Raw genomic sequence first — 24,701 nt, 5'->3', positions numbered from 1 at the left:
TGGAGTATAGAAATCCGGAGAAGGTGGATATGCTAAGAGCATAGGTACTTTCTGGCAGGGGAAAGCGCTGTAGAAGCTCGGAGACTTTATTCCGAAGAGTATCCGAATAGATAAATCCCTAATGCTCGAACCTTTGTAAGTATGGTTCAGCATTTGAGGGATTCGGGAAAAGCAACGAAGAATTGCTGCAAAACGTTAAAAATTCCATGCTCAGAAGAAGGAGAGCATGTATTGGAAATGGAGGTCGTCATTTTGAACAATTATTATAATAGCATGCAGTCAAGAAGCGAAGGGTATACCGGGTGGTGCATCATCGTTGGAAATATAGGATATCCCATGCAAATTTTGAACTGTCGAGATATTGGATCCCCTTGTGCAAATTTGTAATGTATCTTTAAAAACCATTTACGATTTAGCTCTAAAATTAATAGGGGAGCCAATATTTCCACAGTTGAAAATTTGCATAGTGTTGTTAAGAATTGTAGTGAAGTGATGTTATTAAGTGTAGTGTTATGTGCAGTTTTAAGAGTGGTAAAATGGAAAAAAAGAAAGCTCTGCAGTTGTATCTCTCTGCTATAGGGATATCTTTTTTTATTGTTTGGTAAGTTTTTTTTCTTTTAGTTTATTTTGTGTAATGTGAAAAGTAGGGCTACTGGCGATCACCCACTTAAAAAAAGTAACGCACCTCTGCAGAACCTCTTGGATGGTGTGGGATTTTGCAAGTACTTTTTAAGTCTTTCTAGTCGATGTGGCAACAGCGGGCGGCGAACAAGCTGAGATCCGCGAGATCTCTCCCCGCGCCGGGGGATCCGCGAGATTCCCCGGCGGCTCTCAAAATGTCGCAATTTTTTTTTTAAACTTTCAAAGTTAAATAACTCGGTTATTTTCAATCTATTTTAAAAATGGTAAAGAGAAAATATGTTTCTTTTGGCCAGATCTACCACCCCTTAAAATATCTGCACTCATTTCTGGGACACCCTGTATAAAACAACTATTTAAAATTATTTATTATGGATTTTTTTCTCTGAGTTTCTTATTTTTTTTAAAAATATGGGAATATGACGAGAATTAGGACAGTGACGATAATTGGGCATTTACCATAGTTGATAGTTTGCTTAAATTTTGTAAACCACTGGACCATATCTGGTAAATTTAATTACTTATGTTGCCATATTATCAAGCAATTATGTTTTTAATTAAAAACTAAACAAAAAAAACGCAAAAAAACTCATAATCGTGTTTTGGGGTCAACCTGTATAGGGTATAGCATTTTAACCTAACCAAACCAAAAATTAGATATTTTTTAATTTTAGGTAATTGAAATTCATAAATGTATTTTGAACACCCTGTACCTCCTAACTCAAATATCTTTACACACCAAACTTTTTCTTTTATCTCTATAAAACTATCTTATCAAATTTTAGCACTCCGACTTCAGAAAAAAATAGCATCACTGTCAAACAATTTTAGGCATATAACTTTATACAGGGTGTTTCAATAAACATGTGCCATCTCCCGTGGAGAGATTCTTCACGTAAAAATAAGATTTATTTTTCATATCAACATAGGTCCGATCCTGCTTTGTTTCGTAGCTACAGGGTGTTACAGTCTTAATTTTTTTTTTATTTATTATAACTTTTTTCCAGTTACCTTTAGCGTTTCAAATGAAATTTTGAGGGTAAAAGTTACTATAAATGCGACATATTTTAAAGCTAAAAGAGTGTCGACATATTCACCAGGGACGTGCATATGAGTTATTACTGGAATATTTTTCTAAAAAAAGCTTGTACGCCACTGATTTCTTTTCTCTTGTTAGCGAAATAGTTTAAGCAGTTTAATGCCGATTAAAACTTGTCTCTTGATATTTTATCGATTTCTTGATGAATGCAATTTTAATAATTTGCTTTAAAACAAGTTTAATAGCAACCTTTAAAAAAATAATATTATTAACTTGCGAAAGTGCGAAATTGGTACTCATTGATTTCTCATCAAGAAATATGAAAAAGGTTCCTATAAACATAGGTATGTTTATAGGAAACGAATGCAATATATGGTAAACAAATGCATAGTTTTAGAGTTACAGGATGTTAAACCTTTTTAAAATTAGCGTTTTTGTAATTATCTTAAATACCACTATTTTTTATTTCAAATTGCTGTAGGTTGGACTAATAGTAATAATAACTAATAGTAATAATGTTTAATAATAAATTAGGTGAAATATATAATTTATTAATTTTATTTTTATTTTAATTTTATTAATTGTGATTAATAAAATTGTATTTATCTCATCAAGGAGGGCAAATTCGACAAAATATCAAGAGATAACTTTTAATTGGCATTAAAAAAAAACTAGTCTACACTAGCGATGGGAACTATCGAATGAATTAGACTATCGAATGGTTACTGAATGAATGATTTCAACTATCGAATGGTTTTATTCGAATAAAATCATTCATTCATTTGTATACTAAAGCATATGTGACAACTTCGCCGTGCGACTAAATGGTTATCGTTGCGCCACGACTGCGACTATCGAATGCTTTTGATAAATGAAATTTAGTATTCGTTTGATTTTTGTGTGCGTCAGTGCATTATTAGTTCTTTCAAATTTTTATAACTTCGCCTTGTAAATACTATGCTATTTTTGCGTTTATTAAAATATTTAAAATACTAAAATAGTAGTTTTTTTTTAATTGACGATTGTGTGCGAAGTGGTCAAAATTTTTCCGAAAATTTGTGTGATTTTCCGTAGCCCGATCTTTCAATTATTTAATTTTATATGGTATATTATGGTTAGGTTAGATTGCATTTTTTTAATGGGAAATTTTGAGAAGTAGCAATTTTTAAGAGAGATAAGATGAACTTACAATTAATTTTAACAATACATATTTGTATTTTAGATCTTTTAATAATATGAATTAGTTGAGCTTAATAATCATATTTAAGTAATGTGGTTAAGTAAATGGGGTTATCGAACTCAAATTTTGGGGTGAGAAAATTAAATTGAAAGTTTTACACATGCCAATTTAAAAAACAAGTTAACAATGTTTGTATTTTGTTTATGCTAATTCTCTTACATGTAGTTTTTTGCGAAGAAATATTTCATTTATTTTTTAAAGTAAATGCCAGCAAAAGTAAATATTATTTTTAAATAGTAATATAAAGTAATAAAAAGTAATATAAATAATTTTGATTTCTAATTTTTTATTTATATTTTCCTTCCATTACACTGCATGCTTAGAAAATTAATAAATGTTTATATTTCATGATTTTAAAATTTGTTGTTAATATAACAGAATAGTTCTGTAATTATTATTATTTAATAAACCAACGTTGCCATTTAGACACTATATTATTTTTAAATAGGATCTAATATAAATACTTTTGACTTCTATTTGTTGTTTATATTTTGCTACTACTTAAAAAATAAATGTTTATATTATTAAATGATTGTAAATTTTGCTGTTAATAGGTATAACAAATTATTACTGTTATTATTATTTATTAAACCAGTCTTGGCTTAAAAACATTAAAAATCATTTTCCTACATCCAAAATAAAAAGTATTATTGCAGTGTAACAACAGAATATTAATAAAAAATGCAAAACATAGACATACTATCCCTAACTAATTAATGCTAAAGAATAATATTCTTTGCTAATACCAACTAATACGAATATATGGCAACAGCGCCCTTCATAATATATTTTCTGTGTAAATACTAGCACCTCAATAAAAAAAATAATGTGTCCTTATCTTTATTTGACTCCGCAAAAAATCAAAGATGCCGGCTTCTTTCGTAGCATTGCCACCGACCGCTGTCGGGTTTCTAGGAAATAAACCTACGTCGCCGGACGACAACTAAAATCCAGTTTATATTTTATTAAAATCGATCCTGACGAATAAATGAATTTGATAAATGAATGGTTTTTGTTGCCGAATTACTAGAATACGATATTTCAAGACAGATGACGCATCTATTCGATAATTTTTATTCGAATAGTTTTCGACGAATGTTTTCTTACTAGCTATCGAATTATTCGAATGAATTGCAACTATCGAATGTTTCGATAGTATTCATTCGATAGTTCCCGCTACTAGTCTACACAGATATCAAAAGAAAAAAGTGGCGCACAGTTTTTTTTTAAATATTCCAGTGATAACCCATATGCACGTCCCTGATGAATTTATTGACACTTTTTTAACATTAAAATATGTAACACTTATAGTAACTTTTGCCCTCAAAATTTCATTCGAATCACTAAAAATACTTGGAAGAAAATTATAATAAATCGAAAAATTATTAAGACGTTAACACTTTAAAAAAACCAAGCAGAATCGGACCTATGTTGATGTGAAAAATAAATCTCATTTTTACGTGAGGAATCTCCCCCCGAGAGATGGCACATGTTTTTTAAAACACCCTGTATACAAAAAAGGTGTACAGTTGGACAAATATAGGAAAAGACTTGGGGATAGCACCGATCGCGCACACGATAGTGATTTCTCACGTCTCTAGCTATACTTGTTAAGTTGTACATTTTTACGCAGAATCTGAAAATGAAATAAAAAATAAGATTTTGCATTAAAAACCTATTATGTTACATGCGCCACACTTTTTTACACCACACTATATACTCTGTAATAATTTTAAAAGGTGCATCTTAATCTTCCCTATAACTTCTCTATTTAACATTATTTAATAATTCTCAAAACAAACGAGATTATGAACTTGACTCTATCGTTGACTCACCCTGTGCTACCTAAATTCATATTAATTATTAATAATTACGCTCATCGTATTTTTAATCAAAACTTAATGTTTACGTATATTTATGAATAGGAGAATAGGGTGTCTAAAAACTTGCCGCAAATAGGGGTTTGGTTCAAAGTTTTTCCTACGAGGACGGCAACAGTGCGTCGGGCATCTGTAGCTCCGATAATGAACAACTTAGGAAGTGCCAAACTAAAGCATATACTGATGTGTTTCAGGAAAATATTTTAACTTCTACAGGGTGGCTCAAAAAAGTATGAGTGGATCGGGATAATTTTTGTTACATAAAAATACTTGTATATTAGCCTCTCATTAGCCCCGTATATTATTGCATTTTTGGATTCCTTTCTGATTACTTTACATAATCTGAAGATATTATTAAATATGTTTCGATAGTTTCAGAGATATTAATAAATAAATAAAAAAAAACGTTTTTAGCCTTTTTTTAAATTATTTAAAATACTTGAAATCAAAACTATACTAAATATTTACTATTGTTGGTCTGTATTTACTTGGCATAAATATCGGAATCTTAAACTATACAGGGCGTTAAAAATACTATGCCAAACATTCTAAAATATAAAATGAGTTTTTTTAAATATAAATATATCTTGTATAAATATATCCTGTATATTATTCTTTTGTTACAACAATAGTAAATATTTAGTATAGTTTTGATTTCAGAATATTTCTTGTATTTTTAATAATTTTTTAAAAAAGGCTAAAAACACTAATTTTTTTATTTATTTATTCATATCTCTGAAACTATAGAATCATATTTAATAATATTTTAGGATTATGTAAAGTGATCAGAAAGGAAACCAAAAATGCAATAATATACAGGTTAATATAGAAGTATTTTTATGTTCCATTTAAAAAAAGTCATCCCGATCCAGTCACACTTTTTTGAGCCACGCTGTTGATGTTAAAATATTTTCCTGAAATACATCCTAGTATGTACTTTAGTTTGGCACTTATACAAAATTCCTAAGTTTTCTATTATAGGAGCTACAGATGCCCGACGCACTGTTGCCGAACCCGTAGGAAAAACTTTGAATCGTGGCAACCCCAATTTAAGGCAAGTTTTTGATAAGGACCTTTATAACATCATGTACAGAATAAAAATAGCTCTGACTTGATATATAAATAACCAAAAAAAAATTATGAGCGTAATTTCGTCTCCAAAATCAATTATTAATTAAACATAGTTGCGGCAAGGTTTTGATAGGCACCCTGTGAAAAGTGTATTCTCCTATTCATAAATATAAGTAAACATTAGATTTTGATTAAAAATACGATGAGCATAATCATGCAGCCTGGATCTTAGACTATATGAATTATTAATAATTAAAAAGCTTGGTTTCTTTTTGTCTCAAGATATACAGCGTGTCCCAGAGAAATTTCTAGAGAACTGCAATATTTAGATTGGAGATATTTTGCACTTCTTTGTATCACAATGAGATCTATTGATTAAACATATTTTCAATATGGCCGCACTTCCGGAAATACGAGAAGTTGACAGCAACTTTCTTATTTTAAATGGGTACCCCAATTTTTTATTACACACTTAAATTCTTTGTAAAATTTTATTAATTTTGATATCAAACACTCTATACCCAACAATAACTGTTTTTGAGAAAAAAAAAATTTTTGGAGGAAAAAAACTGCATGTCAAAAAAATGTGTATAGCCTAAGCGTCAAATTTTTTTCTATGCGACTCGTCTGGAGAAAAATTCGTCGAGACTCGTCTGGGAATGCCTGGGTGACCTGGGAGCTCTGGCACGAAGGAACAGAATTAAATTATTCTGGGTGTCGGGCCACAGCGGCATCCAAGGCAACGAAAAAGCCGATGAGCTGGCTAGGCAGGGATCATCGGCATCCTATCTTGGTCCAGAGCCAGTACTGAGAATAGCCAAATGTATGGCCCGTAGTGCATTAAAACTCTGGATCAGAGAAAAGCACAATGTCCATTGGAGAAACAGACAGGGGCACAGGCACAGCAAGGCTTTTATCCAAGGACCTAGCTCTAAAACCGCAAAAGAACTGCTAATGCTTAGCAGGAATAAAGTGCGGATTACAACAGGCCTCTTAACAGGACACATGGCTGTCAAGTGTTACCTGAACAAGCTCAACCTGTATAAAGGAAGTCTTTGCTGCAGACTCTGCGATAAAGATCCTGAAACAGCGGAGCACATAATATGTCATTGCGAGGCTCTGGATCGCAATCGCAGTGTTTCCGGCAGAGTTGTTATGTAAAGTTGTTCCGGCAGCCCCTTGTTATGCAAAAAAAGCGTCAAATTTAGTGATTACCATAGCCGCTGGGACATAAAGAGAATACATGTGGCTATCTATTCCAAAAATTAAATTGTTTGAATGTTATAATATCGGTTATAATATCGTAGTTGCCATGGAATTGAGAAATTAAAAAATAATCATAAATCATTTTTTTCAAATGGAAACCTACTTTTTTATTTCATTAATAGAAAGGCTTTTTAATTTGCATTTTTTTGATTATACAAGAAAACCTATACAATAATTATTATTCATCCTATACCAAAAATAAATCGTTTTTAAATTATTTAAAATTTAGTTTTGAAGGGTATATTTTTCTGAATTTTAACCAGTAGATAGTAGATAGATTACTTAATACTCAGTTCAATATCTATGCATCTTCTTCCAAATTCTTGCGAGTTATAGTGCATTCTATTTCTACTGAGACTTTTAGAAGAAAACGGAAATTTCTCTATATGTATTTTAAAGACTAGACATAGTTCAAGATCTCTCTCTTATAGTCTGGTCACCTTGTACTCAAAAAAGCCTTTCGGAGGAAAGTTTTAGGGTAGTTTTGATTTCTTCTGTTTTGGGGTGCTAAATTCGAATCTGATCTTTGCTAACAAAAATTCGAGACAGAACATGGAGAAAAATGCATAAAAGTGGAAAAAATTGGATTTTTTGCGGTTTATTGTTTATAACTTAAAAAAATAAAAATTTTCCGTAAATAATCTTTCTATTCAAAATTAAAGTAAATATAAATTCCTACAGTTTTTGTTAATTAATTAAGTTTTTTTAATTAAGAACTGTTCGGGCTCAACAGCCAGTTGAAAATTAGCGTTTTTTGGTTTTCTCCGCAAATACCTACTTTTTGTACCCCAATACTCAGTAAGTATTCTCAATATTACAACTACAATACCTAAATGCATACGCATTTTTAGCAGGGCTATAGTTAAGAAAAACATTTAATAACCGTATACTTACTTTACGCAGCAGGTGTATGTCTGTTAAATGCTTTTCTTACAATACCTAAGTTAGAAAATAACTTTTTTAGAACAGCACGCAACTTTGAATAGTTTAGGTGTCAAATTAAAAGACAGATAATTATTTGATGGTTGTGAAACATCTCTGAGAAATTTATTAAAGGAGATTGGATTCCGTTGGAAAGAAGATGAGCCGAGACGGGATCTCATGGAACTACCCAATATTGCCCTCAAACGAATTGTTTTTTTTGAAAAAATATATAAAAGAAAAAGAAGATTCTCTCTATGACTTTGTTTTCTTAGATGAAACTTGGATTTTCCAGAACGGAACTTTAAGTCATACATGGCAGAATGAAAACAAAAGAAGTGTGAAATCCACAAAAACTGATGGTAAAAGGTATTACACATTAAGATTATCGTATCCTTAAGTTAAATACATTTTATTTAAAATCGTAGGAACATAATTCTACATGCAGGCAATAAAAATGGATTTATCGAGGGCGCCGAAGCAATTTTTTCCTCAAAGACTAAACTCAGTGACTACGTCACTACCATGGAGAAATGAATCAACAAAATTTCTTAAAATGGTTCGAAAATCAATTATTAAAAAATTTAGTAAACTCCTCATTAATTGCACCGTACCAGAGCATGCTTTTAACAAAAACACCAAATTCGTCATGGAATAAGGTTACAATCCAGGAATGGTTGATCAATAATCAATTTGAGTTTAATCAACATATTATGCTTAAAATTGAACTCTTAAATATTGTAGCTAGGTAAGATGAAGAACAAAAATCATATTTTAACGTCGATTTAAATAGATTTTAAAATGTAAATATCACTCTTTTATTTGTTTTATTGTAAAATCAAGCGATGTAAAACTATATCTGGCCATGTCATATTGCCATTAGATATCACTAAAATACGAGATGTATTTTTATAAATTTACTTTACCAAGTTTTAGCAGCAGTATTTATGATATATACGAAATTGAAATAATTGTTTTTTTTTTGACAGAAGGAAATAAATTGTCTGATGGTTTGACACTAAATGTCAAAGGAAGCTAGATAAAATTAAGAAAAAATACACTTTACAACTAAATAGTAAATGCCTTAAAAACAATTTATATTAGGTATAGGAACATGTATAATTAAAAAGTAATTAATTGAAAAACCTTATCACTAATGAAATAAAAAAGTGGGTTTCCATTTGAAAAAAATGAATTATGATAATTTTTTAATCTCTGAATCCCATGACAGCTACAGCCAATATTATATGACATTGAAACAATTTAATTTTTGAAATAGATAGCCGTATGTCTTCTCTTTATGTCCCAGTGGCTGTGGTAATCACTAAATTTGACGTTTCGGCTATTAAAAAAAAAATTATGACAGGCATTTTTTTTTCTCCAAAAATTTAAATATTTTTTTCCCAAGTGTTTGATATCAAAATTCATAAAATTTTGCAGATAATTTAAGTATGTAATAAAGAATGACGGTATTCATTTAAAATAAGGAAGTTGCTGTCAACTTCCGGTATTTCCGGAAGTGCCGCCATATTGCCAATGTTTTTAATCGATAGATCTCATTGTGAAACAATGGTGTGAAAAAAAAACTCCGATCTAAATATTGTAGTTCTCTAGAAACTTCTAATTCTTGCTCAACCTGGGACACCCTGTAGAGAAGCGGCGCTTCCCCTGTCTTCCATGGACCTCACGTCCCTGAACATTTCGTTATAGACTTGGTGGATTTCAGTTGATTTTCAAATTTCGACAGAAGCGCTCGGTACAGCAGAAATCAGAACTTTCCGGCTCTGTATTTCAGTCAGTCCCGATTACAGTTTATGTTGATCGCATTTAAATAATATTAAAATTATGGCTTCGTCATAACTAGGGTTGCCAGACGTCCGGATAAATCCGAACATGTCCGGATTTTCACTACATTTACAAATTAATTTACATTTACTATATTAAGAAATGTCGCAATAATGCAAAATAATATATTAGTTATGTAACGTTTTTAGTTCGTTACATGTCTTTTTTTATATATGATATATATGATGTCTGGCGTATCGTCATCGGATTCCGTATCGCTCAGGCCTGATAATTTATTTGGCACGCTTGGCGTAATTTTTACGTTCCCTAGTCGCCAACCCTGTTATCGTTCTGTGGAGGCGCGCGCTGTCAAGATCCTCTCAAGGCGCCTCTCTGCGTTTTAACCTCACTTTGTTTTTGGCCGATTTGCGGCACGGTTGCAAATCCTGTTTTTAGAAATGGCAATTTAAATCTTGCTGCAAAATCTGAATCAGCTGCCATTTCGAAGCTACAGGTAAAGATGAGTTATTATCTTTTATAGATTCGATATTATTATTGAATATTTTTATGGTAGAGTTTTGTATTGACCCACCTTAACTCGTATTTGTATTTTGCTGACACGTTGGTGTACTTTTGCTGTTGTCCTCCAGAATGTTAAATGGAAGAAAGGACAGTTATTTTGTTTATTATTGAGCCCTCGGAAGTGTTTCGAGGTAGGTTTATTTTGTTTATTAGACCTTGTTTGGTTTTAAACAAGAGTTTCGTATTTTTAGGGTCTTATGGACGGACTGTGTCCAAGGTATGGGCAGGTGTCCCATATCTATGTATTGATTCTAAGGTTCGGGCATTATCCAAGATCCTAGTAGTGTTCCAAGATACGGGTAGTGTCCCCATATTGCCACAGTATGGATGTAGCGTAAGCCCCGTGCTGCTTCGTTCCCATCCATAAGCTAGTTAGTAGTTACGGCTGTTCCAATTCATGGTGTACTCATTCTGGCCCCTTTTGTTGTATTGGATGGCCGAGTACAGATATGCGAGACCACCTCACGCTGTTACTGTTTGAAACAAGATTACATAAAGAACAGCTAAGTGTAGATTTAAGTTCTAGTTTTACATTCAACATCTAAAACATTTTCAGTCTTAAACAATAACGTACATCTTAAGTAATATCGTACAGACTATGTTTAGTGGTTAGATTGTTAAGAACATTCATGTCGATTTAATATTTAAAATATGATTTATATCTTAGGTTTCATTACGTTACGTCTTGTAATGGTATTACTTTCATAGATATTTAGTACAACTCTTAATACCATTTTTTTTACATATAACCACTTGTAGCAGCCTAAAATAATTTCTTATTTTTGCGCTACATCTCTAGCAGAATTTAAGCAAATAATGCCCATCCCTAGTCGGTACCGTAATTTTGCTAGTACCGTGAATGGCGTTCAATGTGGTGGCGCAGGGTTGCCATTTATATTATTATTTAAATTTTTCTTTAAATGTTATTAATAACTTTCCTGAAGTTTCCTTATTTCGAGCACAGTTTGGTGTGTGTTGATTTTTTGTCTTCAAAAGATAATCTCTGGCAGAATTTTAACGTTTTATTCGGATTTTTCGACACTTCCATTTCAACCACTGGTGAAGTCCCAGGGTGGTTCTCGTCTTCTTTGAAAAGTTTTTTGGTATCATCGTATGTGGCGGAGAATAGCCCTGCGAGTGTGTCCCTTACCAACTTAAGGGGAAGATTTGACATTTTGGGAGTTTTTTGGAGTGATTTTTTGAAGTAATTTTTTGGACGAGTTTTTTTAAGAAGATTGAGCAGTTGTTTTTTTTTGAGCCGAAGATTTTGAGCAGTTTTGGGTTTTTCTGAATGGTTCCGTGAAGGTTCCCTGTTGGAGGCTGGGGTCAAATTGACGAGTTTTCCCTTTTTCCGCAAATTTACAAGTTTTCTGATGGTTTGAAGCAGTTACGTAATGGATATGGGCCTCAGTACGACACCAAATCAACACTGATTGACTACAGCTTCAGAGCAAAAGCTAAGTACTCATTTACGTTTTGCTTTAGAATCTTTTTGCCTTTTTCTTAACTTTCTACTGAAACTTACCTTATCTTGAAACCTCTTTTTTAATGAAACTTAAACAAACGATTACGTTTGATGATTTATATTTAGTAATATTTAATTTAAGTTTCGCTATATCAATATAATATTAATTTATTGTTTTTTAAATGACTTTTTAATTCACTTTCAAACTGGAGTTATTTAATTATTAATAAATGTACATAGTTTTTTATTAAATTTTGTTGTTTTAATTTGAGATATATCATTACTGAACATCTTTAGCCTGTGGTAATTTTCTTAATTTTTTAAATATCACCTTAACTTGGCTTAAATTAAGTGGCGCCCAACAATATGCAAAAATAATTAAATGAACCTACACCTATTGTTCACCAGACGAAGAGCAGCCGTACGCTGCGGTTTTCTTTTTAATTTTTTAATTTTTACCATCTTTTTTATAATTTTTCCTAACCTTTTAAAAAGTCGCCGCACACTATATATTTATTAGAATTCTACAATGTCATGTACCAGCAAAGAACATCATGAAATATAGTCATTAGTTTTAAGTAATATACAACTGTGTTTTCTTTCTCTGTACATGCCCGGCGCCCAATATCTATATTTTTGTTATTGTTATTGATTAGTTTTCTCTCTAGTGAAATACCTTATCCACGACTGCTCTCCGATGAAAAGCTGCCGCTCGCAGTGGTAATGTTTTATAAAAAACGCTACAGTTTTAATAAATTTAGTTACCTAAAAACTCGTCGTTAAATTCGCAGTGTTTTATTTACAACCACATATGTAACATTGACATTACTGATTTTTAAAAAATTTGAAAGTGTCAAATTATCTACATTTCTTCCCTCTTCCATTTCCTTCACCTATTTTCCTCACCCATTTCCCTTATCCATTTCCCTCACTCCGTTTTTCTTATTTATCGCCTCATTTAATAAGCAAAATATTCTTCTAATATCTTTATTAAATACTTATATAACATCAACAAAAATAAACAAGAAGATTAACAATAATAATTGAAGATTTTAATACATTTATTTGTTGAAATGAATGGTCAAAAGAGTAGATGGCTTTTTCTGCCTTGCCATGTCGGTAAAATGCGACAAGACTGTCTCCGAAGCAATATTCTTAGCATTTCTTTCGGCACACCATTTTTCGTATACTTTCAATGTATGCGATATGAAATAGCATTAAAAGTTTCAATGCTATTTCATATCGCCCCCTACTTTTCTCTGGAAGTAAACTGGCTTCTGCTCTTTTTGCAGCTTCTGTAAATTCTGGGGAGTACCAACATTAAAGTAGTCTTCATTATCAGAACTTTCCGACAACATTCTGGCTTTCTATATTATATAAATTCGAAAAAGCGAACGAGAAATTCGAAACTGTCACTTAGTTGTTTGTTTTGCTGTTGAAGGTTTGCGTCATAACAACCACTGATACCGGTAATTATAGATATGGAAATGCCAAAACAGAAAGCGACAAATTTTCGCATATTTTTTTGTTCAAAATAAAATACTGTCCCTATTTTTTAATTAACGATTTGGTTGTAAATAAAATAGTATACAAACCTCGGAGGAAAGTTTTCATTATTTTCTCGAGATTTAGTTAATCTCTCGACAGTAATGAAACACTTCACTCCTCGGTATGCAATATACTATTACTTCCAGAGTTACTTCGTAAGTTTTAAGTTTTGAAAGTTATAAATGTATTTTTTTTCAAACGTCACAGAAGTTTTTGCAACGTGATTGACAACTAAGCATAAAAGTACGAAAATATATTATTAAACTAACTTGTCAACTGATTGAAATGAAAATGTCAAATTCAACGAGCATAACCATATAGTTTCTCGATATACAGGGTCGCTTTTATGTATGGAAACGGTCGATTAGGCAAAATATACAAGGTACCGCAAAAAGTTAAATAAAAAAATTACACAGCGTTTTTAAATGTCTATTGGCGAGTAATAAATTTATGTATACAGGGTCGGTCATAAAGTCGTGGCACATCAAAATTTAATTTTTTTAAATAGCATATAATAATTAATAATTCTAAGCAAAAATCGAAATACACATAATGTACATAAATTGAAGAATTGAAATGTTAAATTTAAATTTTGTAATTTCCAGAGTTGATATATAATCTCATTTTATAAATCTATAAATTCTAACATGAAAACTAATGTCAAATATTATTATTTTAAAAAAAATAATATAATATACATTATCTAATAAATAAATGTTATTTTTGTTGATATTTTGTTTGTTTCATATTTGTAGTTATGTTTTTAATGTAATGTTAAAGAATAGATATATACTGTATGCTCGAAAAAAAAAACGGCCTCCAATTGGTTGGGAAATGACGATCGATGGCATTTATCATATAAATTTACATATAAAAAATTACAGCGATTTACATTGCTGATGCCGGTTTTTTCGATCATACGGTGACTATTTTACACAAATGAATATTACTGTTATGCTATCAAAAGTTACGTCAGTAATGCGACTACGAACTATACCCGATTTTGGCGCATTTTCCATTCCGTTCTATACCGCGTTAGAGACATGTTTACTGCTTAACTAAGCTTGTGGGCGGGGCTTAAAGACCTTATGCTCTCTACATTGTAACGTTTTTAGTTCGTTACATGTCTTTTTTATATATGATATATGATGTCTGGCGTATCGTCACCCGATTCCGTATCGTTCAGGCCTGATAATTTATTCGAAACGCTTGGCGTAATTTTAACGTTCTCTAGTCGACAACCCTGCTATCGTTTCACTGCTCTGTGGAGGCGCTGTCAATATCGCTTCAAGGTTTCGCTCTCTGCGCTGTGGACTCACTTTTGGTTTGACCGGTCAGCCATCTCAACAGTCCCGACTTAGAGAAATTGCAATTATTTAAATCTTGCTGTATAATTTGAATCGGCTGCTATTTCGAAGCTACAGGTAAAGATGAGATATTATCTTTATTAGATTCGTTATTATTATTGAATATTTTTAGGGTAGAGTTTTGGATTGGCCCACCTTAACTCGTATTTGTATTTTGCTGACACGTTGGTGTACTTTTGCTGTTGTCCTCCAGAATGTTAAATGGAAGAAAGGACAGTTCTTTTGTTTATTATTGAGCCCTCGGAAGTGTTTCGAGGTAGGTTTATTTTGTTTATTAGACCTTGTTTGGTTTTAAACAAGAGTTTCGTATTTTTAGGGTCCAAGTTACGGACATTATCTCATGGTTGGATGTCCAAGATACGGGCATTATCCAAGGTCCTAGTAGTGTTCCTATGTACGGATTTCCTATGAACAGGTGTCCCATGTACGAGATAGTTTATCTCATGTATAGATTGCTACAGTATGGATGTAGCGTAAGCTTCATGCTGCTGTTTTTAAGCCTAGTTGATAGTTACGGCTGTATTGGTTCATAGTGTCCTCATCCTGACCCCTTTTGTTGCATTGGCCGAGAGACAGTACAGAGATATGAGTCCCACCTCACGGTGTTACTGTTTGAAGCAAGATTACATAAAGAACAGCTAAGTGTAGATTTAAGTTCTAGTTTTACATTTTACATTTAAAACATTTTCAGTCTTAAAACAATAACATGCATCTTGAATAATATCATACAGACTTTACGTCTAGTGGTTAATCTTTTTATGTTAGTTTAGTATTCAAAATATGATTTAGATCTTCTAGGTTTCATTACGAACATGTGTAAAATAGTATTACATTCTGTATATATCTATTGTGTGATTTTAAAGATGGATAACCGGACATAGATTCTAGAATCTACGGCTTGCAAGATCTCAGATTTAACATCGCATAAAAGTTAACAATTTAAATAAAGTAATGCTACTTTTTTATACTTTTAATAGCTCTATCTATATTGTATTTTCCATAATCTTTCAGTGAACATTTCTACTACAACTATTTTTAACATAACTTTCTACGACATATAACCACTATAGTTGCTAGAATTCTACAATGTTAATTACCATTAAAGAACATCATGAATAAATATAGTCATTAGTTTTAAGTGATACACAACTGTGTTTTCTTTCTCTGTTCATGCCTGGCGCCCAATATCTATATTTTTTGTTTATTGTTATTAATTAGTTTTCTTTCCAGTGAAATACCTTATCCACGATTGCTCTCCGATGAAAAGCTGCCGTTCGCAGTGGTAGTTGTTAAAAAAAAACGCTATAACATGGTATATATGGTGCGTTTAGACTTGAGCACGCACGCACTGATCCTTCGCGAATGCTCAAGTGTAAACGGCAGCGCGCGCATGCTCAGTCTGAATCTGTCTGTGCGCGAGCAGCGGCGAATGCGAGCCGTCTGGTGTGGGTTTTTGGTCCGTGCTCAAAGGGATTTTATATGTGCGCGAACGCTCAATTTGCACCGGAAATTTGTTTTGTCTGCCTGCGTGCGTGCGTGTGTGTTTTTTTTCGTTTTCTTTAATTAAATTATGGAGTGGATTAACGAATCTTCGTTAATGTTAATAAAAGAATATGAAAACTTAAAAAAAATATGGGATGGGAAACATTCTGTATATTATTTGATATTATTCAAAAATCAAAAAAAAAAAAAATAATGCATGGCAAGACTTTGCAAATAAAATTAATATTGAACATATCGATATCACAGTCGATATGTTCGATAAAAAAATGAAAAGCCGTTTTCTCCATGTCATAATATTTACACAGTCTCTCCCCCACAAACGTCCCCAACTTTCAGTACATAGGCTTCTATACGAGTCTCCACTTGCCAAGAAAGGCTCGGCGTTCTCTTGGCGATATTGCTATTCTAAAATTTTTATGTTAGTAAATATTCAAAGTCGGGTCTGGTCATTCTCGTAAAGTTTTTGAACTGATTATAGCCCTCCTCAGACGCTAAGTTGTTTAATAAGTTATATCGATTTCTAAAAATTTGGGTTTGCCACAAGCTACGATTTTTTCGATTTATTTTCTTTTTATATATATAATTAAACTGTGCATAACAATGAATGCAATGAATGCCGCGGCTATCTCGTGGTCGTCCATGGTTTTCAGCAACACAACTCTGCTGTGCGCGCACAAGTGGTTCACTTCATTCGTCGAAAAATAAGTTTTTAATTTAAACGGAGTCTAGAGCGCGAATAAACGCCGTGCGCGTACGCTCAGCTCGTGCGTGCTCAAGCCTAAACGCACCTCATGAAAATACGCGCCGCGGACTGAATTATCCCCAAAAGAAAAGTCACCAATAAGAAGTTCCCATCGGAAAATATGGGACAAAATTATTTTTTTGCGATTTTTGTAGATGAATGTTGATAACGTTGATGAAAATAAAAATGATATGTTTGTATTTCAAACATTGTGTATTTGTGTATTTCAAACATTGTGTATTGTGTCAATCATATATTTTGTCTATGTTTACATTTTTATAAAAATCCTGATAAATTTCTAGGGATCCATATTATCAGCATATTTTTTTCCGCGCGAAAATTGCACTTCAATTAAAATTGGTATATTTCTCCAAAGTAGCTTTTTTGATATTAATTTTTTATTCAGTAATTAACAATCATTAAAAACGGACTTCCTCGTGTATAGTTTCTGTCGTTAATAGGAAAAATAAAAATATTGGGTAGGAAAACTAAAAATGGGATTTCATATTAACACCCTATCTTCTAAATAGATGACAAAAACCACGATTACAATATTATTTCAATGCGATCAACATGAACGGTAACCGGGACTGCGTGAAATACAGGGCTGGAAAGTTCTGATTCCTGCCGTATCGAGCGCTGCTGTCGATATTTTAAAATCCAACTGAAATTTACCAAGCCATCTTATTTTATACATTATAGGACATGCTGAAGTTATTCGTAATAAAGTATGGATAATACAAATAAACATTATTGTTGCGCTTTTTAGGCAAAGACCCTGAGATGCATTCTGTATTTCTTACCTCTTTGTTGATGATGAAGTTATATTTGCCGACGTTTTTCTCATAGCCAAATTGAAAACGCCCAGTTGTTTGCGAAAGCATTTTTTGTTCTTTAACCACATCAACGATAATCTCATGATCCTCAACTACTCGATCTAAGAATAGAAGAACTATATTAGAAACTTATTAATGAATAATTATAATAGTAGGTATATTGTTTTATTAGAAGTAAAAATGACAAATAATTTTTGTGGCGAGGCTGTACGTTCGACATTACAAGTACACAGGCACAAAAAGTACATTTTTACTCCGAATAGAACACCCTATATCTTCCAAATGTAACAGATAATTTTTTAAACATCGCAAATAATATAGAAAGAACCGTGTGATCGAAAAAAGGCGTCAAATACGGCTGTCAAGCCCTGGATGTCATTTACTGGACCCGTATTCTTCTTTATTTCTTAATGGCGCTTATTGGCAGTTGACTTTGGTTTTTGGTTTTGGAAGAAGATTGTCATTTATTTTTATATTGAGTAAAAATTATTTTTAAATGGTGTAGTTTAAAATTCCAGAATTTGTTTTAATTTTTGTATGTTTGTCTGAAGTCCTTTTTTCATCTTTCTATAATTAGTGATAAGTTTTAACAAGTTTTGTGATAATTTTTAGATATTGACCTTGCCAAACTTAGACATTGGTTTCTCCAAACTTATCATCGATTGTCTTTCCTCAGCCGTCTTTGACTCCGTTTTTTTTTCGATAATACGGTATTACCCTGTAACGAAGGGTGTCTCACTTGGGTTAAAAATGTATTGGGTGGCCAACTAAGAATGGACGCCGGCTGTATATTAGAAACTACTTATCATAGGTATAACTTAGGGAAAAAAATTCTAATAAGTAAATCGACCAAGAGAAATCGCTGTAAATTATTTTCAAATTCGACAAATGTCCGCTAGGGGGCGTATCTGTGATGGCCAATCAGAAAACGGGATTTTTCTCAAAAATATGCACGTGAAGAGGTATTTTAAATATTCTTATTGTAATCATCGAGAATTTGTAATTTTTTTTGATATGGAGCATTTTGCTCTGTCTCATAAAATAAGGTGGTGGGGGAAGGTAAAACTTGCTTTTATTAAAATAGGGATAACTTTAAAAAAAATAGGGATTTCCTTCCTTAAAGATTCCATTAAGGAAGAAAAGCTCTTTTAGACGAGCCCTAGTTTGTTTGAATCGGCTCACCCAAATCAGTAGAGTTAGAGTTATCCCTATTTTAATGAAAGCAAGTTTAACCTTCCCCCATCACCTTATTTTATGAGATAGAGCAAAATACTTCATAGCCGATTCAAACAAAGTAGTTCTTCCTTAATGGAATCATTAAGATTTCTCGATGATTACAATAGGAATATTTAAAATACCTCTTCACCTGCATATTTTTTAGATAAGCCCTGTTTTCTGATTGGCTATCAGAGAAGAGCCACCTAGCCGACGTTTTTCAAATTTGAAAATAATTTCCAGCGATTTCTCTTGGTTACTGCTTATTAATTACTTACGTTAATTACTTATTATATTTTTTTTCCAAAGTTACATGATAAGTAGTTTCTGAGATACAGCCGGTTCATTCTTAGTTGGCCACCCGGTTCATGCACAGGGTGGGTCAAACTGGACATTTTTGAAGGGAAACATCCTGTCCATCTAAAGCAGATAGGACGAAAACTAATATCGGTGTCTGGAGCTCAATTTTTATCAAAAATATTATATACAGGGTAGCGCCTCTCCTACGCCACGGAAGCTTTAAGGAGAACGGTAGTTTATATAGAAATGCGATTTTGGCAGCATATGTAGGCATATGTTGGCAGCAACTGAAAGCATTTTATAAAAATATATAGAATTATACAGGATGTCCCCAAAAAAAGTTACACATCAAAGTTGTGTTTTTTCTAACGGAACACCCTATATATTAATTGATTTTCGGATTCTAGGAAAAAAATAAAGGTTAGTTTTATTAAAGAAGCATATACCTAAAATCTAAGGATTTTGACATATTTCACATTTTGTAAAATGAAGAGTAAATTTAAAATTTCGATAACAGCTACCTAAATTTTAGTTCGCCTTGCATAGCCTGATATTTAATTACAGTAACCATTGTATGTTAAACCAAATTGAAATTTGACTCGAAAAGTTATATAATATGAGACAAAATTAATATGGAACATTAGTCACTTTTAAAAGCAAGTTACCCCTTTATTTTAAATGGAACATCCAGTATATTTTTCCGGTGTTCAATGGGGAATTCATATATCTTCAAAATATTAGTAAGGTTGCCTACCCCTCAGACAAAGATTTTCCCAAATATTTTAATTTTTATGATTTTGCGTCAGTAAATCTTTATTATTTGAAAAAATCTAGGTGGCTTGTAGAGTAAAATATCCAAGGGTAATAAAAAGATACACGTTTAAAACATATTTTAATTATTACAGAATTAAAACTAGATATAAACTTATAATTAGACGACAAAAATTAGCTAGATGACATGAAATGCTCAAAATGCTTCCTTTCCTGTTAACTGCATAAAATGATTGCCTTTTCAAAAGGATCTTTTCATTTTAAAAGGCATATGTGGAGTTCTACCTCGAAGCTACAATAATTTCTCTCATGTTGTCTCTCACAACCATAGTTGGTCGAGTTTTGTAAACACTGTTTTTAACATATCCCCATAAAAAACAGATTAGATAAAATCAGAAGCATTTAAGTACAGCCAGTCCTCGATTTACGTCGTTTCGTGTTACATCGTTTCGAGTTACGTCCATAGACAAACTAACAAAAGCAAGACTTTTCAAAGGATTGAGGAAGTCGAATTATTGTTTTTGCGCTGGCCAGTTGAGTCAGAAATCATCGCGCAGTCGCACTCGTCAAACCTAACCTAAATAAAACGAAAAACGTTTTTGCCTTGAATCATCCTTGAACGAACTGTTGAATTCCTGATTTTGCGTTTTGTTTGGTTATTACTATTATTTTATTAGCGTACAAAACGAAAACAAATAATTTAATACATTTTACATTTATGAAGAACATAATAATTACTGTGATTATACATATTATTGTGATTACATCGCTAACGAAGACAAAACGAAGGTCCTACAAATTGACTGTAAGTTATAAGAATCTTTATCTTTTTAATCTTTTTATGATTTGAATTTTCGTGCTTTATATTTTATAATAGACTCGAAATGTTAATATTTTGCAAATTCTTGTGAAAATGTGAAGTTTATGTTTTTGTTTTATATTTGAAAAAGTTGTATATTTTTAAGATGTTTCTTGTTGTTCCTATTATTAATATTATAATATACATAATTATTTTTTTGTACGTTTTGAAGAATAATGCTTTTATTTCGTTTACCATAACTGTTGTTTTTTATCATCTTTTTTGTTATTTTAATAAGAGGAATACGTTTTCGTTTATTTAACTTTTGTTTTTATATCTGTTATGTCCAGAAATTATTGTTTATTTTACCGATGGAAATAAATTTATTTGATTTTAATAAACGCTTTTTAATTAAACATCCTTGTCTAAAAGGCTACTACAAAATACACAATCCATAAGTAAACCGTCCTCGTCTAAAAGGCCAGTTGACGCAAGCGCGGTAATAAACTCTTATCAAACTTGTTACCGTTTTGCAGTACAGCGTTGACGCGTCTTGCTTTTGTTAGTTTGTCTATGGTTACGTCGAACAAATTTTTGTCACTATTCCTCAAAGTTACGTCCCACTGTTTCGAGTTACGTCATTTTTTGAAAAGAACGATCCAAATTTTAAAAGAAGTTTGGACATAAACAATAAAATTTTAGCAACATACAAGCAGGGTTAACAGATCCTCATAATGAAAAAGCGGGACAGTGTTGATCATTACTTAATTAGCAACTATTACGACTTTTGGCGACTCCCACAATAAAAGTTCCAACCAAATAATATATACTTTCTAAATATGTCTACTTTACTCTCTAGTATTACTGTAGATGCCATATTAGTATATGTGTTATATTTTCTATTATGGATAGTTAAAAATACTTTTTTGATTAGATAATGAAAAAGCCGGGACTGTAAAAATACTCGCCCTAATTTGTTTTTCATAAAAAAATACTTCTTTTATATTGTCAAGGTGTATTACTGGTTGCATAACTGCGTACTGCTGGATAGTCGCGGCGTGCATTGAGGAACCTGGCGCATTCGCCAGAAAGTAAAGAAAATTATAGAATTCTTTAGAAAAATCTAGAAACAACCGCCAGGGGGTATATAAGGCCCGCGCTTTGACAGTTGGACAAGTTTAAAAGTTTAAACGTTTGAAGTTTGAAGTCTGAAGATAGTCTGAAGTCTGAAGTTTGAAAATACCGCGAAATACCGTTAGAGTAATAGTAGTTGCATAAGTTGTGTTGTAAATATGTAGTATAAGTTGTGTGTACAGAGTGAAACGAATAAATTTGTTAAGTATTTTATCGTGAGTTTAAATAGTGGACCCACGGAATCCGTAACAATATTTTTGTTTTTTTTTTCGTCTTTTTTTTTGTTTCTTGTATTATTATAAGTTTAACTACATACACAATACACTCTTTCTCATACCTCAATTATTTAAAAATATAATTTAATGTACGGTCGAGATTACCACTATCACATAAAAAATATAATAATATTAATATATACAAACACACATCTCTTTGTTTTATTGTATTTTTATCTTACAAAAGTACCTAACTTCTCCATTTTCTATAGGATCTTATGACAAAATAAGATTCGACTTACGTCGTTTCGAGTTAAGGCGCTATTTTGAAGAACCTAACCTGCCGTAAGTACGAGGACTGCCTGTATTCTAATAATTGGTGAATGCACACTGCATATGCATTCACCAACTAATAGAATCATATCAATTCTTTCTGATGTAGGATAAGTTTGCAATTTCGGCAAATTTCTGAGAATTTTTTTTGTTTTAACTGATACAAAATGACAACTAGTTGTTAATAGTAATTAGACAGCTATGTTGAAGTAACGTCAGACATATCACAGCCACCTAGATTTATCAAATAATAAAGATCTACTCAAATCATGTAAATGAAAATATCTATGAAAATCTTTGTTTGAGGGGTAGGCAACCTTAATAATATTTTGAAAAGACATGAATTCTCCATTGAATATCGGAATAATATACTGGGTGTTCCATTTAAAATAAGAGAGTAACATGCTTTTAAAGGTGACCAATGTTCAATATTACTTTTGTCTCACCCTGTATAACTTCTTGGATCAAGTTTTAATTTGATTTAAAATACAATAGTTAATTTAACTACATATTAGGCTATACCGGGTAAATTCCAATTTAGATAGCTTTTATTGTAATTTAAAAATTGTTCTTTATTTCTAGAAAATGTTAAATATGTCAAAAACCTTACATTTTAGTCAAATACTTCTCTTAAAACTCACCTTTATTTTTCTCCTAGAATCCGAAAATCAATTAATATATAGGGTGTTCCATTACAAAAACACAACTTTGATCTGTAACTTTTTTTGGGGGCACCCTGTAGAACTCTCTATATTTTTAGAAAGTGCTCTGAATTAACCTACATAAGCTCACAAAATTTCATTTCAATACAAACTGTCGTTCTCCTTGGAGCCTCCGCGGCGTATGAGAGGCGCCACCCTGTATTATATAAAACAAAAAATATAAAAAAAATATTATTTATCAAAAAAACACCCCTTTGATTAACACTGTATAATAAGCCAAGTACTAAAGTTTACAATAAACTGAGTTTACGAATTAAAGTTGATATTATTTATATACAATTTTTTTGTATTAGTTTGTTAAAAAAATCATGAAAATTTATCCGTTGCCTTTTTTACAAAAACAAGACTTTTATAAGTCGAAAAAAGTAAGAACTTTAATCCCCTGCAGCTACGAAACAAATCAATATCGGACCTATGTTATACAGGGTGTCCCAGAAATGAGTGCAAGTATTTTAACTGATAGTATATTTCAAGCCCAGAAACACGCCTATGAGTTTTTTTTTCACGAAAAAAAAATTGAAAATTCGGAATTTTTTGAAAAAAATGTATTTTTTTTTAGTTTTTAGTTAAAAAACATAATTTCTTGATAATACGGCAACATACGTATTAGATTAAATTTATAAGAAAGAAAATCGAGAAAAGATCCAGTGGTTCTCAAAATTTTAGCAAAAAATCATTTTATTTGGAAATTTTCGTAAGTAACTCGTAACTCGTAAACGTAAAAGTAACTCCGTTATTTTGGACATATTCAAAAAACGATAAAGAGAAAATATGTTTCTTTTATCGAGATCTACCACCCCTTAAAATACTTGCACTTATTTCTGGGACACCCTGTATATAAAAAAATGAATCTTATTTTTACGTGAGAAATCTCCCCACAAGACACATAATTTTTGAAACAATTATGATTTGAGTTGAGATTGTAACTTTGATATAACAAATTTAATATAATGTGTAGGAAGTTTAAGTCATCCTGTATAGTTTAATCTGAAGTCAGTTGGAATAGATTGGGACTCGTCTTTGTCGAGATTGTCGGGACAAAGGAACTAAGAATCTCAGTCTCAGTACTTCCAATTGACTTCGGAAATACTATACACGTAGATTGGCAATATGGAATAAAACTTACGACAATTATAATTCATCCAACGTTCAACAATGCCGTATTCGTATTTGTTTGGTTTCTGCACTGTAACGGCCAATAATTCAAGGGCAAGTATACCACTAGTGTTATCGAAGACCATAATGGGCCAAAATTGGGAATGAGTTGGTTTTTCAAAGAAACACACAACAGTCTAGAAAATAAAACAGTAAATTATTAAGACCAAGAC

The 24,701-nt window shown here is 31.8% G+C and overlaps 1 protein-coding gene across 2 annotated transcripts in view; it reads right to left on the bottom strand.

Moving 5' to 3' along the window:
- Positions 1–24,701, bottom strand: part of LOC115889552 (growth factor receptor-bound protein 14-like) — a 637,553-nt gene that overhangs the window by 562,045 nt on the left and 50,807 nt on the right. For both annotated transcript variants that reach the window (XM_030909589.1, XM_030909590.1), the window contains exons 4-5: positions 24,500–24,665; positions 17,852–17,985 (exon numbers count right to left, since the gene is read on the bottom strand). In XM_030909589.1, the coding sequence (XP_030765449.1) occupies positions 17,852–17,985; positions 24,500–24,665 (300 nt within the window). The remainder of the gene's footprint in view (positions 1–17,851; positions 17,986–24,499; positions 24,666–24,701) is intronic.

The sequence above is a fragment of the Sitophilus oryzae genome, unplaced genomic scaffold (assembly GCF_002938485.1).
Source record: "Sitophilus oryzae breed Bouriz unplaced genomic scaffold, Soryzae_2.0 scaffold_815_pilon_pilon, whole genome shotgun sequence".
Taxonomy (NCBI): Eukaryota; Metazoa; Arthropoda; class Insecta; order Coleoptera; family Curculionidae; genus Sitophilus; species Sitophilus oryzae.
This window is presented reverse-complemented; position numbering and strand designations above follow the sequence as displayed.